Genomic DNA, 13,951 nt, shown 5'->3' on the forward strand with positions numbered 1-13,951 from the left:
TGTCATGTGAGATGTTTTAGTCTGGAAGAGAATATGTACAAAGGCTTCATCTAACACTTGACCCCATTTCCAGGCCCAGGTACTGTGGGAAATCATACACGTACCTTTGATTATATTTATTTATTTTTGCACATAAAGGTTTTTTTGTTTTGTTTTTTTTGTTTTTAAAGATTTTATTTATTTATTTGACAGAGATCACAGGTAGGCAGAGAGGCAGGCAGAGAGAGAGGAGGAAGCAGGCTCCCTGCTGAGCAGAGAGCCGGATTCAGGGCTGGATCCCAGAACCCTGGGATCATGACCTGAGCCGAAGGCAGAGGCTTTAACCCACTGAGCCCCCCAGGCGCCCCTGCACATAAAGGTTTTTTAAAGAGGGGTAGACACTGCCTTTGGATAAATTTCAGGTTGATGTTCCTTAAGAATGAATTTGGTTAAGAATGTTATTTGAAGTTAAGAATAAGAAATAAGTTAAGAATGAATTTAGCTTGGCATGTTAGAGACTACAGATTATATTTGCTCTAAGAAATATCCCTACTTCCTTCTAAATATAAAAATTTAAGTTTTGTAATTGTATAATACATGTATGTCACATATGTTACATATATGAAAATACATGTAAGAGACAGGTTAAATAATTATGTTATGAAAAGATTCTTCATTTTTTTAATGAAAGGTATAATGGTCATGAAAGGTATAATGGTCTTTATTTTGGTATTTCCAAGAAGACTGATTATTAATATATGTTTAAAATCTCAGTGGTTTCATAAAAGAAAATACACCTCTACAGAAGCAGATATGCCATATATAGTTTGAACACTTTTCATTAAGCAGCATTCCAAAGTTGTTCTTAAGTTTGGCTGGATTTTAGAGTTGACTCAGGAACTTCTTAAAAAAGTCAAAGCCGAGGGGCGCCTGTGTGGCGCTCAGTGGGTTAATGCCTCTGCCTTCAGCTCAGGTCATGATCTCAGGGTCCTGAGATCGAGCCCCACATCAGGCTCTCTGCTCAGCAGGAAGCCTGCTTCCCCCTCTCTCTCTCTGCCTGTCTCTCTGCCTCCTTGTGATTTGTCTGTCAAATAAATAAAATCTTTAAAAAAAAAAAAAATCAAAGCCAAGGTTAAGAATCACTGTAAAGTTCAAGGCGATAGCAGAGGACCTTTAACTTGCTGAGCAAGCATTAGGTTTACTTTAATTTTATGATCTAAACCAATTAATATTAATGCTTCTTTGTTTTCAGTACATGCTACAGAGGACGCAAGATCAAGACGAAAATGTAGCTTTAGAAGCCTGTGAATTCTGGCTCACTTTGGCTGAGCAACCCATATGCAAAGATGTACTTGTAAGGCATCTTCCTAAGTAAGTGTTCCTTCCTTTGAATGCTACCTTTTTCTTAAATTTATAGTGATTCCTCATTTTTACATTTTCGTGTTGCATTCTGCCATCAGGGAAGGAAGTTCTAAAGAAGCCAGACTTAATTTTACTTAGCATAAGCATGCGTTATAACTAAAGAGATTTTTCAGGAAGCAGTTGTTTTTTGGGATTTTTTTTTTAATTGCAGATGGTTTATTCTAAATCATAATCTTAATTGCCCAAACAAGTTATTTGGTTCTAATAATAATTTCATCTTTTTACTACATATTACTTCCTTTAAATAAGGTTAACCTATCATCAGTGTACTCAGTATTTCCTGGTAAGATAATTTTAATTGCATAGGGATTAGAGGAGTCTTTTAAAATCTAAATGGTTAGCATAATTTTTACTTCAGGGACCTCACCCCATCAAATGGATACATTCTCTCTTCGAACTTTCTCTTCTTTCTCCATAACTTTATAATTTTTTCCATCTTAAAAAGGATAGACAGGGCTCACTGTCTTTACTTCTTTACCTCATGTTAACTGCAGAATTTTATAGTCTTCCATCTGTCCTCACTATTTCCCCCCAAATTACTGACAGAGATGATAAATGATTTCATTGTTGGTGAATGAAATAAATCGGCCTGTGCTACAAAATGCCTGTAGCTTACGAATAGGGTTTTATTTATTATAAATTGGATATAGTTCTGTTTCATTAGCTGTAATGTTAAATTACTATTAATCCGTATTTTAGAATTTAGAAGGACTTTTCAGCTTGAAAATTTGGCCGTCTCACATTTTTTATATCTGTCTAGGGGATTTTAAGTCCCACTGCTTTCCCGTTTGCTATTCCTTTAGTTAATAAGGGTTAACTGATTGGTTACTGATGGTAAAGTTGTACTCAGAATTGGTTTTGCACATATTTAATTGACATTAAAGTGTTTAACTCTTTGAAGTAAGGCCTCTGCAAAGGCCTAACACATGAACGTGGAGGGTGAGAGTTTCTTATATCTGGTGTGGGGAAAGAATTATTTTGGAGGCAGGCCAAACTGGTCTTGAATTCTGACTCTCCCATTACTTAAAATTAATTACCTTGTAGAAGTAATGTAACCTCTCCAAGCCTTAGTTGACTCATCTATAAAATGAAGATCATAATACCTTCTCAGGGACGCCTGGGTGGCTCAGTTGGTTAAGCAGCTGCCTTCAGCTCAGGTCATGATCCCAGCGTCCTGGGATCGAGTCCCACATTGGGCTCCTTGCTCATCGGGGAGCCTGCTTCTCCCTCTGCCTCTGCCTGCCATTCTGTCTGCTTGTGCTTGCTCTCTCTCCTTCTCTCTCTCTGACAAATAAATAAATAAAATCTTTAAAAAAAATAATAATAATACCTTCTCATTAGATTATAAGGAAAGTGCTTATTAATAAGCCCACATGGTAGTCATGGGTATGAATTTCCTTTGGCTGTTCAAATTTCCCAAGCCACCCAGAACAGTTAAAGGTAGAATTCAGAAGCAGAGAACAATGGACTTTTTTTTTTTTTTTTAAGATTTTATTAATTTATTTTGAGAGAGAGAGAATGTGCCAGCTGTGGGGGTGGTGGGGGGCAGTGATACAGAGGCATGGGAGAGAAAGAATCCCAAGCAGCCTCCCTGTTGAGTGCTGAGCCTGGATGTCTGGGTGGGGCTTGATCTGCTGAACCTTCATGACCTGTGCATAAATCAAGAGTCGAATGTTCAACTGACTGAGCCACCCAGATGCCCCTAGAACTGTGGACTTTTTAAATGCTTCCTAAGTTTTCTCAAAACCTTTTATCCACAGTAGACTCTTAAACATGTTAAGGGCCCAGTGAGAAAGGAAATCATCAAAACTTAAACCAGTCAAAGCTTAAACTTCTCATAGTTACAAAGGGAATTGAAGTCATTAGTATTTTGACCTTTCCTTGTGTGTTTTGGTAAATTTTTTTTCCTAACTACTCCAGGATACCTGGGATTCCATGTTTACAGACATCTTGGTTCTGGCTTAATGATTATGTTAATGCTTCAGATTAGACATGATATCCTGATTTAAGCATTTTCTTACTGGAAATTTAAGTTCTTAATTTCTTAAGAAATTAAAATTTCTGGGGTGCCTGGGTGGCTTAGTGGGTTAAAGCCTCTGCCTTCAGCTCAGGTCATGATCCCAGGGTCCTGGGATCAAGCCCCGCATCGGGCTTTCTGCTCAGCAAGGAGCCTGCTTCCCTTCCTCTCTCTCTGCCTGCCTCTGCCTACCTGTGATCTCTGTCTGTCAGATAAGTAAATAAAATCTTTTTTAAAAAAAATTAAAATTTCCTAATTTCTTCTTTGAAGGCTATAATATAATAACCTTATTGGTAGAGCTCTTTTTCCATTTTTGCATTATTTCTTTTGAATAAATTATTTTAGACTTAGTATACATTTTAAACACTGTCATCTCTTTTATTAAAAGGAGTACAAATACTAAATGTAGGCTAATTGTAAAAGTGTCACACTCTTTAGAAATAAAGTAAATGATTAATTTTATCCCTTTTTAGTCTATCCAGTTTTCCAAATATACCAGTTTCTTTTGCATATCCTTTCTAGATAGTAGTCTGTTTATACAAGTAATTACATGGGTAATCTCATTATTTTTAACTCCAATAGAACCATGCTAAATGTGTTTTACACATTTCTGTTTCATTTTTAACTTTACTGTAATTTATTTTTAACCAAGCCCTATTTAGATTGTTTTCTAGTTTTGTTACTTCATCAAGAAACATTAAGTCTTAAAGAACTGGGAATGTTTGTTAGGATGTTCAGGATAAATTCTTAGGGGAGAAATTACTAAATTTTTTGTTACTAGATTTATTTCTAACCACTCTTGATAAGCTACCTTATTCTTACTAAGATTTCATCCAGTAGATCCCATATGTGAGTATGTAAGGGAGGCCTGGGATATGTATTAGGAATACTCAATATTTGAGGAGGACAGACATCACAGAATATGCTTCAAGACCAGATTAGCAGTGGTAGTTGTCTCTTTGGTATTTCTAGTATGCGTAAGGTCATTAAGACTTCTTACTAATTCTTAGAAGACTTTTAGATCTTTGTTTCATGAATTTATTCCTTTACAGATTGATTCCTGTATTAGTGAATGGGATGAAGTACTCCGATATAGATATTATCCTACTTAAGGTAAGGAAACTTCTCGGATGAATAGGTAAGGTTGTTTTTTTATTGATTTTAGAGAATCTTTGAATTTGACTTATAGCATATTTATTTAAAATCAACCCTGTGTAAGTATGTTTCTTCTTATATATTATATGCTACAGAGTTTAAAGGTAGAAGCCAACAATGAATTTGGGTGCTAATGTACTCTAACTTCATTGGAACCAGATGGTGACACTGGTAGAGTTAGCATAAATTTCCTGTTGTTTCAAATTACTTGTAGTTTATTTTAAAATTTTCAAATACAGTCTGAATTTTATACAGATAGTCTGGATTATAACAGCTGATGGGAAACAATGTAATGCAGTTACAGGGCCTGAACCTAATATGCAGTGAGGTAGTTTTTTCTCCCCTCGACAAAGATTTCTTTTCTGCGCAGGGGAGTGGTTCTTAGGTACACTTTCAGAACCACGTACATGGCGTCATCTCTCAATAATGATAATTGAATATCATCACAATTTTTCTTTTAAAAAAAGGGTGATGTTGAAGAAGATGAAACAATTCCTGATAGTGAACAGGATATAAGGCCACGTTTTCATCGATCAAGGACAGTGGCTCAGCAGCATGATGAAGATGGAATTGAAGAGGAAGATGATGATGATGATGAAATTGATGATGATGATACAATTTCTGACTGGAATCTAAGTAAGTCAAAAAGAAAAAATGGAGTTGCCTGCTTTGGTAGCAACTATATTGAGAACTAAGTCATATATTGTACAATGCCCTCATGAAAGACTATAATTCAGTGGTTTTTCATATATTCACAGAGTTATGCAACCATCACCACAGTAAATTTTGGAACATTCTCATCACCCCAAGTAGAAACCCTGTTTTGTTTTGTTTTAACATCCCATTTAATCTTTACAACAGCCTTAGGTTGGTAAGGAAACTGCAAAAAGAGAAACTTACCAAGGTTGGTTATTTAACATGGCTAGTACTAATGACACACTTAATTTTGGAACCCAAGTTTCCCATAGCAGGAGAGCCCAATGTCTTCACCTCTGTCAGATTGTAGAGTAGCCCCTGTTATCTGCAGGGGGGTATGTTCTAATACCTGAACCCGACCAAGTGGTGCCTGTAATCACAAATAGTACCAAACCCTGTATATATTGTTTTTTCTAACACATAACATACCTACAATAACGTTTACTTTATAAATTAGGTACCATAAGAGATTAGCAATATTAATTAATGATAAAATAGAGCAGTTATAACAATATACCATAGTAAACATTATGTGATGTATTCTTTCGCAATTTCTTACTGTGCTGCATTCACCTGTGTGATGATATATGATGATAAAATGTTCACATGATGAGATGGGAGGGGGCATTAACTGAAATAGACATTATGGTATAGCCTTTAGGCTACTGTTAACCTTCTGATGATACATCAGAAGGAGGAGCATCTGCTTCCAGACTGCATCTAACTGAAGGTAACCAAAACCATGGAAAGCAAAACAGCACAGTGGGGGGCTAGTATACCACCTCCTCGTATATCCCTGCTTTTAGGCTGGAGACAGGATACAGGTAACTTTACAAAAGCACTAATGTAAATTGAATTGGGGGAGGGAACTACTCCCTCTTAACATCCCACCCATTTTCATACCCTTCCAGAAGTTTTTCTGTGCACATGCAGAAAAAAATGTATGTAAAAAAATTTTTTTTTGGAGACAAGGCTGACTTTCCAGCAGTGAAGTGAGATTACATGTACTCTGTTGGTTCTTCTCCATTTATCATATAACTAACTCATTCTGTATCCGTACGTTAAGATTTCTTTGTCTTTCATGGTAGTATAGTACTCATTTGTATGGTTCCACCATACAATATAACCAAGACCCTTACTGATGTGAGTAAGGTGTTACTTCTAGCCAATTTAACGGCCTTTTTTCAAAAAGGATTTTAATATTGTTTAATGATTTGTGACCCACTATTTAGTATGCCTAATCCCATTTGGAAAAATTTTTATGCTTAATTATGTTTTTGTTTTCTTAATTATTACATTAAATGAAATCTTAATTGATCCATAGTTCCATGGCTAATAGTTCCTTTATCTGGAAGGAATGTTTTCTGGCATGTTTTATGCTTCAGGTGCTAGTGACTTGGTAAGATTTCTTTGCCTGATCTCTTGCTGAGTCATTACGTATTTGATTTGAAATGATCTACCACTAAGAATATTAAGTAGAAATACTAAAGACATTTTACTGCAGGTTTGTAGAAGTGGGTATCATATCCTAGAAGCACTAAATTGAGTGGAACAGTATGTATTTTGATTTTTCTCTGTAGACAAAAGAATCCTAGTGTGGCAGTCATACGCAAAAGAGAATACCTTCATGATTAGGTTTCTAATTCTTGGCCAAAAAATATTTCTTGTTGACAGATTGCTTCCTATTTAATTGAATTCTTTGAAACTGTAGGTGAATAAAGTGTTGTACATAGAACAAATACGATAATAGGGTTAATGATAATAGAGTTTAATGTAATGTTTTTGAATTAAATATTTGTTTAGGAAAATGTTCTGCAGCTGCCCTAGATGTTCTTGCAAATGTGTATCGTGATGAGCTTTTGCCACACATTTTGCCCCTTTTGAAAGAATTGCTTTTTCATCATGAATGGGTTGTTAAAGAATCTGGCATCTTGGTTTTAGGAGCAATTGCTGAAGGTAAGTCTAAGTCAAAACTGAACTGTGAAGTCTTTAATAGGCTCTAATGCAGATGGACCACTTTAAGGAATGTTATTTCTAATAAGCAAAGATGATTCAGTCTGGAATTCACATACTTTTTTGCTCTCTTGTGTTGCTGATGTGGAACAGATGACACTGTGATCTACATTAACCTTAAAAAAGATGTTTAAATCCAAAAGTCCTGTTACCAAAATCAGAGAGGGAAGCAAACCATAAGTCCTATGACTCTTAATCATAGGAAACAAACTGAGGGTTGCTGGAGGGGAGACTGCGGGGGGGTTGGGGGAGATGGAGTAGCTGGATGATAGACATCTAAGGAGGGTACATGGTGTAATGAGCACCAGGTATTATGTAAGACTGATGAGTCACTGACCTCACCCTCTGAAACTAATAATACATTATATGTTTGTTAATTGAGTTTAAATTTTAAAAGAAACAAAAGGAATGAACCTGGAAAAAAAGAAAATACCTATATAGCAGCATTAGTAAATGATACTAATGGATAACTAACAAAAATGGAAGAAAATACCTAAATAGCAGCATTAGTAAATGATGCTAATAGATAACTAGCAAAAATGGAAAGACAAATAGCCCTTAAACACATGAAAAGATGCTCAGCCTCACTCAGAGTAAAAGAATGCAATTTAAAAAAAAAAAAAAAAAAAAAAACCTGTCAGGACAAGTTTTTACCTTGAACCAGTTAATTATTATTTAGCCATAGGCTTACTTTTAACCCCATCATGATATTTTACAAATGCTTCTGTTACAATAAAGGGAACAGAATGAGAAGGCTGATGTTAGAAGCATCCCCACTGCTAGAAAAACAATTTTCTCCATTGGTAAGTGTTTAAAAACATGGTAGGAGAGTCGCATCAACCCCCATAAAGGGTTACTGTGTCTTGGAGATAGGCATATATATACAAGAAATTGAATTATTTTGTAGGCACTTCTGAAAGCCGTAGTTTGTGTAGCAGAAGTAAAACAAGCTTTCCTAACTACTAGAAGATACTTAGGACCAATTAACTTTCTTTTTTCTTTTCTTTTTTTTTTTTTTTTTTTTAATTTTGGAACAGATTATTAGAGAATATTTATTGGCGATAGAGATGATCTCAGTATATTCTATTTTTTTGATCTGAATATTTTTCATGGCTGCATTTATCAGTTTAGTATTCAACTGAAATAATTTTGATTTAACTGAATTTTAGCACTTTCTGAGAGATTTGTTACTTTTTTTTCAGGTTGTATGCAAGGCATGATTCCGTACCTGCCTGAGCTCATTCCCCACCTTATTCAGTGCCTCTCTGATAAAAAGGCTCTTGTGCGTTCCATAACGTGCTGGACTCTTAGCCGCTATGCACACTGGGTAGTCAGCCAGCCCCCTGATACGTACCTGAAGCCATTAATGACAGAATTGCTAAAGCGAATCCTCGACAGCAACAAGAGAGTACAAGAAGCTGCCTGCAGGTGGGACAAATCCATAACATTGTTGATTGCAGGAAAAGGGAGTGGGTATTTCAGTGAGAAACTAATTTTCAGCTTTGTGGTGGAATGTTGGTTTTAAACTGTTAATGGAGCTTTTATTACCTGTAGATTCTGTAAGTCAAAATGTGAGTCAACTAGGTGTCAGCTGTTCCTTCAACTCATTTCCTTTCTCTATGCCTAGGATAACAGTAGAATTCTCTTTCGTCTTAATTCTTGCAGACATCTAGAGTGGTGATAGTGAGGGTCTTGCTCTTGAAGGAATAACAAAGTTTGACCAGACTCCTATCATTAGTTTAAAGATCAGCTAGAAAAGTCCCACAATGACTTAGCTTTCACTTAGTGAACCCACTCCAGTAGCTGTATATCGTTTGGGTTTGGGGCTATTTTTCTATCAGATCAGCAGTTAGTTTCATTACTATAAATATTCCAGTTTTCTGGAACAAACCTTTTGTGTTCTGAAAAGTCCTGACATATTTACAGCTCTTAACTTTTTAATTAAAATTGCTTTACTGTTGACTTTGTTAATAAGAAGAAAAAAGGGAAATGAGTTTAAGTGGAGTTGTACTCTTTACCAGATGAGAAGCAAAAACACCTGAAAGCATCTAATCCTTAAAAAGAGGGCTTTGGCACTACTTTTTTAATGAGGGGAGGATACATATTATATTTGGTTTCCTTAAGGTGTTTTGTGGGGGTTTTTTTTTTAAACTCTACTAGTCATTAGGCATGTATTAAATGCTATGTTTACAGTCCCTGCCATCTTAAATTTAGAGGCTAATAATAGAATACTAAACAACTGTATAATTATAATTCATGGCAAGTGCTATAAAGGAAATACATAAACAATTTAAGACCAGGCTTTCATTAACAAATGGCTTAAGCCTTTTGTTTTGGGAAATTGCTGAGTGGGTAGAATAGAAAATAATACAAACCTTAATTTTAGAAATGAAGAGCCAGGTACACCTTAGAGTCCAGACAAATTTAGGCCTAAATTGAAGTAACTACTCAGACTCTGGAGTGTTTGTTTTTTGTGTCTTAATTTGTCTTAATAGGTAAGCCATACATAAGGCAAGTTTGTAATAACACACTTTGCATCCTAATGCATGGTATAGAATTTAGACCAACATTTTTAAGCTTTATTGAGGAAAAGTTGACACAAATAATCCATGTATTTAAAGTGTACAGCATGGGGGCACCTGGGTGGCTCAGTGGGTTAAAGCCTCTGCCTTCGGATCAGGTCGTGATCTCAGGGAACGGGGATCAAGCCCCACTTTAGGCTCTCTACTCAGCAGGGAGCCTGTTTCCTCTCTCTGCCTGCTTCTCTGCCTACCTGTGATCTCTGTCAGATAAATAAATAAAATCTTTAAAAAAAATTAAAAAGTATACAGCGTGATGACTTGGTAAACATACATTATGGAACAGTTAGCAAGATAAAGATAATTAAGACATCCATCACCTGACATAATTGACATAAGTAATTAACTCTCAAGTATACAACACTGCATTTTTTTTTTTTTTTAATTTCTTTTCAGCGTAACAGAATTCATTGTTTTTGCACCACACCCAGTGCTCCATGCAATGCTTGCCCTCCGTATTACCCACCACCAGGCTCCCCCAACCTCCCACCCCCCGGCCCTTCAAAACCCTCAGGTTGTTTTTCAGAGTCCATAGTCTCTCATGATTCATCTCCTCCTCCAATTTCCCTCAACTCCTCCTCCTCTCCATCTCCCCATGTCCTCCGTGTTATTTGTTATGCTCCGCAAATAAGACGACACTGCATTATTACAGTCACCACACTGTGCTTTAGATCTTCAGAATTTATTCTTAAAACTGAAAATTTGTGCTCTTTGACCACCTGCATCATCCCATTTCCCCTCCTAAGGGAAACATTTAGGAGGTCACGACACTGCTCAATTTATTGAATGATTGAATATTAAGAACCAACAGTAATCTTAGATGTTAGTATTATAGTGAAGCAAATGCCTGTAGGTGACAGCCTCTTTGAAAGAAGTGATAGGAAAAGGGGAATGAATAATAAAAATAAGTCTCTAGTATGGTGAGGTAAGGAGATAGGCATATAAAGTATAAATAGATGTTCTGTATACTACAGACTTGGTTTCCTATCTCTATGATAAACTGCAGCAGTAATAATCTCTCTCTCTTTCTCTGTTTTGTTTTTTTAAACTCTAGTGCCTTTGCTACCTTAGAAGAGGAGGCTTGTACGGAACTTGTTCCTTACCTTGCTTATATACTTGATACCTTGGTCTTCGCTTTTAGTAAATACCAGCATAAGAACCTGCTCATTCTTTATGATGCCATAGGAACTTTAGCAGATTCAGTAGGACATCATTTAAACAAACCAGTGAGTATCTGTGATTAACTATTAAGAAAAAAATACATACCATATTTAAGATCAAAAGGTTAACATATATTTGGAAATGAAATTAGGGAGATGTGAACACTTAGTGTTGGTTACTTTAAGAAGGTAGATCTTAAGTCAGCAAACATACTTAACTTTCTAGATAGTATTAAAAGTAAATATGTTCTTGGTGTGGAAATCATATCAGCATATCACATGAATGTACCAACACTTTTTAGAAAAGGGATGATAAAGGTCTTGTGGGTTTCAGCTTTTACTTAATTCCAGGTATTTTTATCTACCACTTCATAAATATTAAAGCTTTAGAGTACCACATTTAGACATCTTTGTTTTCTCACTGGAACTTAGAGGTGTGGGGGGAACGAACATACACTAAGATAAGACAATTAGAAATTGGGATAATAAGTTGGAAGTACTGAATAGTGGTATAGAAGAAGTATGTGTGTATGGCTAAGGAGCCAAACTCTGTTTTTAGTAGGGTTAAGAAGAGTATGATGGAATTGGATTTGTTTGAATAGGATTTAAATAATAGAATTTCAGGCTCAAAATTCCCAGTGGAAGAATAGATGACATGTTTATGATAGCTATATGAAGTCTTTAAAAAATTGTGTTTAGAAGTTAAATTTAAAGCTTAGTGCAAGACACTTGGTTTGTGGGTTTGCTTTGATGTTGGTTTTGTTTTGTGTGCAGGGGGCTGGAAAGAGTTCTTCTGAATGTGTTAGACCCTTTGGAATCTGTGCCCCTTGTTTACATGATTACCATTGTTTATTTAGTATTTATTTATTTATGAATTCTAAAGTTCAAAGATGCTTAAATGATTATGAATCTTCTTATACAAATGCCTCTGTAAGTTTACCTGTCATTTATAACATAGTGTACAGCAAGGACCATACTATATGTTAAAAGCTCCAGGACTGAAAAATTTCAGAGTAAAACTTACACAGATTATCCCTATTTTAATCAAATAATTTTGGGGTAGTGGTATACTTGTATACATTTTATTTCAAAAAGGATATACGATGACTTAAAAATAGAACAAGGTTATAAAAAAGCAGAAAATAAAAATTTTAAAGGCGCTAATTAGGAGAGCAGACTGAATCTTTAAAATGCATTCTGTAATGATTTTACATGATTAAATTGATTTTAATTTTCATAGACCCAAAAAGGACTTGTATGATATATGATAGTGGAGCTTTATGTGTTTTTCACAAATAGGAATATATTCAGATGCTAATGCCTCCACTGATCCAGAAATGGAACATGTTAAAGGATGAAGATAAAGATCTCTTCCCTTTACTTGAGGTATGCTGAGCTGGTAACCTTTAGTTAATCTAATAGCATGTTTCATCAAAATACATCTGTAGATCTAAAATGGGGGAATATGTGATGAGTAAAATGTTAATAGATGAACATTTTGAATCACTTCTATTAAAATGCTGAATAAGTAGGTAACTGCCCTTTCTTAATTATGGTACTTCCATACTAAGAAATACTGTTAAACAGAAAACCCATAATGGATGTGTAAAGTTGGTTGGTTTTTGTTTTCTTTTTCTTTAGGTCATCAAAGGATTGTATTACATGTTTTCTCACCTGCTCTGCTTCAGTGTTAATCAGTTAACTTGGAGATGTTTCCATATCAGCTTATAGGTCCTCTGTTAAATTGCATTTCTTTATATAGATACATAGCTATACCATGACAGTTGATATAGTTTAAATTATTTTGTGTGTTATATACCTATTGTACATACACACATTTAGTCATATGTGAAGTAGCATTGAGTCTTGGTGCTGATAAGGGAAGGACTTTGCTTCATACCCTTTCTGTCCATTTTGAGGTTTGATAGTTGATATGTTATTCAAATAACTGAACATGCAATCAGATATGATAATTTAAATGAATTGATGCTGGTAGAGCCATTTCAGTCATTGCCATTCTTGTTTCCCCTGTCATTTCAGGGGTCATCATTTCTGCCATGGTTTGTTTGTCCCTAGCCAGAGAAGTAAAAACCTCCATGACTAAGAGCAGTGGCTGATTCTGGGCCCAGCAAAACAAGAAAAATCATTATGTTTAAATAGATTTACTTTCAGGCAGGCGCTCAGGGTATCCTCATTAAAAGTCCACCCATATCATTAATCATGAAAGGATGAACAAATATCTTATATTTGATGAAAAAAATAAGCATATGTAATACTTAAGTTCTCCAAGGATAATGTTCCTAACAGAAACTTTTTTGAGGAAACCTCCACAAACTGAACAGCAGTGAGTGGCATCCAAAGAGGAGAGGTCTGAAAAGATAACCTGCCATTGTAGAATAGTAGAGCAGGCTCACAAATGACCAGAAACTTACTGAGTACTCTTGTAAGCATTTATCATAATTTTAAGTATGTCCAGAAATTTACATTTTCCTTTATTCTTTCTAGTGCCTATCTTCAGTTGCCACAGCCCTGCAGTCTGGTTTCCTTCCATACTGTGAACCTGTGTACCAGCGTTGTGTAAACCTAGTACAGAAGACTCTTGCACAAGCCATGGTATTTTTAAAAAATAGTTACATCTACTCTCCCTCACATCATAAGCATTTTTTCTAAGGATAGACATAATGTATACAAATTTTTTTCATCTAATTGATTCAAACTAAATTTTTTAAAACTTTTGTCTAATTTCAGCTGAACAATGCTCAACCAGATCAGTATGAGGCTCCTGATAAAGATTTTATGATAGTGGCTCTTGATTTACTCAGTGGCCTGGCTGAAGGGCTTGGAGGCAACATTGAACAGCTAGTAGCCCGAAGTAACATTCTAACACTAATGTATCAATGCATGCAGGTGAGACTTGTTAAATTAAAATG

General features: G+C 35.5%; 1 protein-coding gene across 2 annotated transcripts in view; it reads left to right on the forward strand.

The window, feature by feature from the left end:
* TNPO1 (transportin 1) overlaps window positions 1–13,951 on the forward strand; it is an 87,436-nt gene that overhangs the window by 59,891 nt on the left and 13,594 nt on the right. For both annotated transcript variants that reach the window (XM_047729135.1, XM_047729136.1), the window contains exons 9-17: window positions 1,232–1,350; window positions 4,471–4,531; window positions 5,041–5,209; window positions 7,073–7,225; window positions 8,485–8,710; window positions 10,916–11,087; window positions 12,321–12,407; window positions 13,527–13,634; window positions 13,770–13,928. In XM_047729135.1, the coding sequence (XP_047585091.1) occupies window positions 1,232–1,350; window positions 4,471–4,531; window positions 5,041–5,209; window positions 7,073–7,225; window positions 8,485–8,710; window positions 10,916–11,087; window positions 12,321–12,407; window positions 13,527–13,634; window positions 13,770–13,928 (1,254 nt within the window). The remainder of the gene's footprint in view (window positions 1–1,231; window positions 1,351–4,470; window positions 4,532–5,040; window positions 5,210–7,072; window positions 7,226–8,484; window positions 8,711–10,915; window positions 11,088–12,320; window positions 12,408–13,526; window positions 13,635–13,769; window positions 13,929–13,951) is intronic.

The sequence above is a fragment of the Lutra lutra genome, chromosome 5, assembly GCF_902655055.1.
Source record: "Lutra lutra chromosome 5, mLutLut1.2, whole genome shotgun sequence".
NCBI classification, from domain to species: domain Eukaryota; kingdom Metazoa; phylum Chordata; class Mammalia; order Carnivora; family Mustelidae; genus Lutra; species Lutra lutra.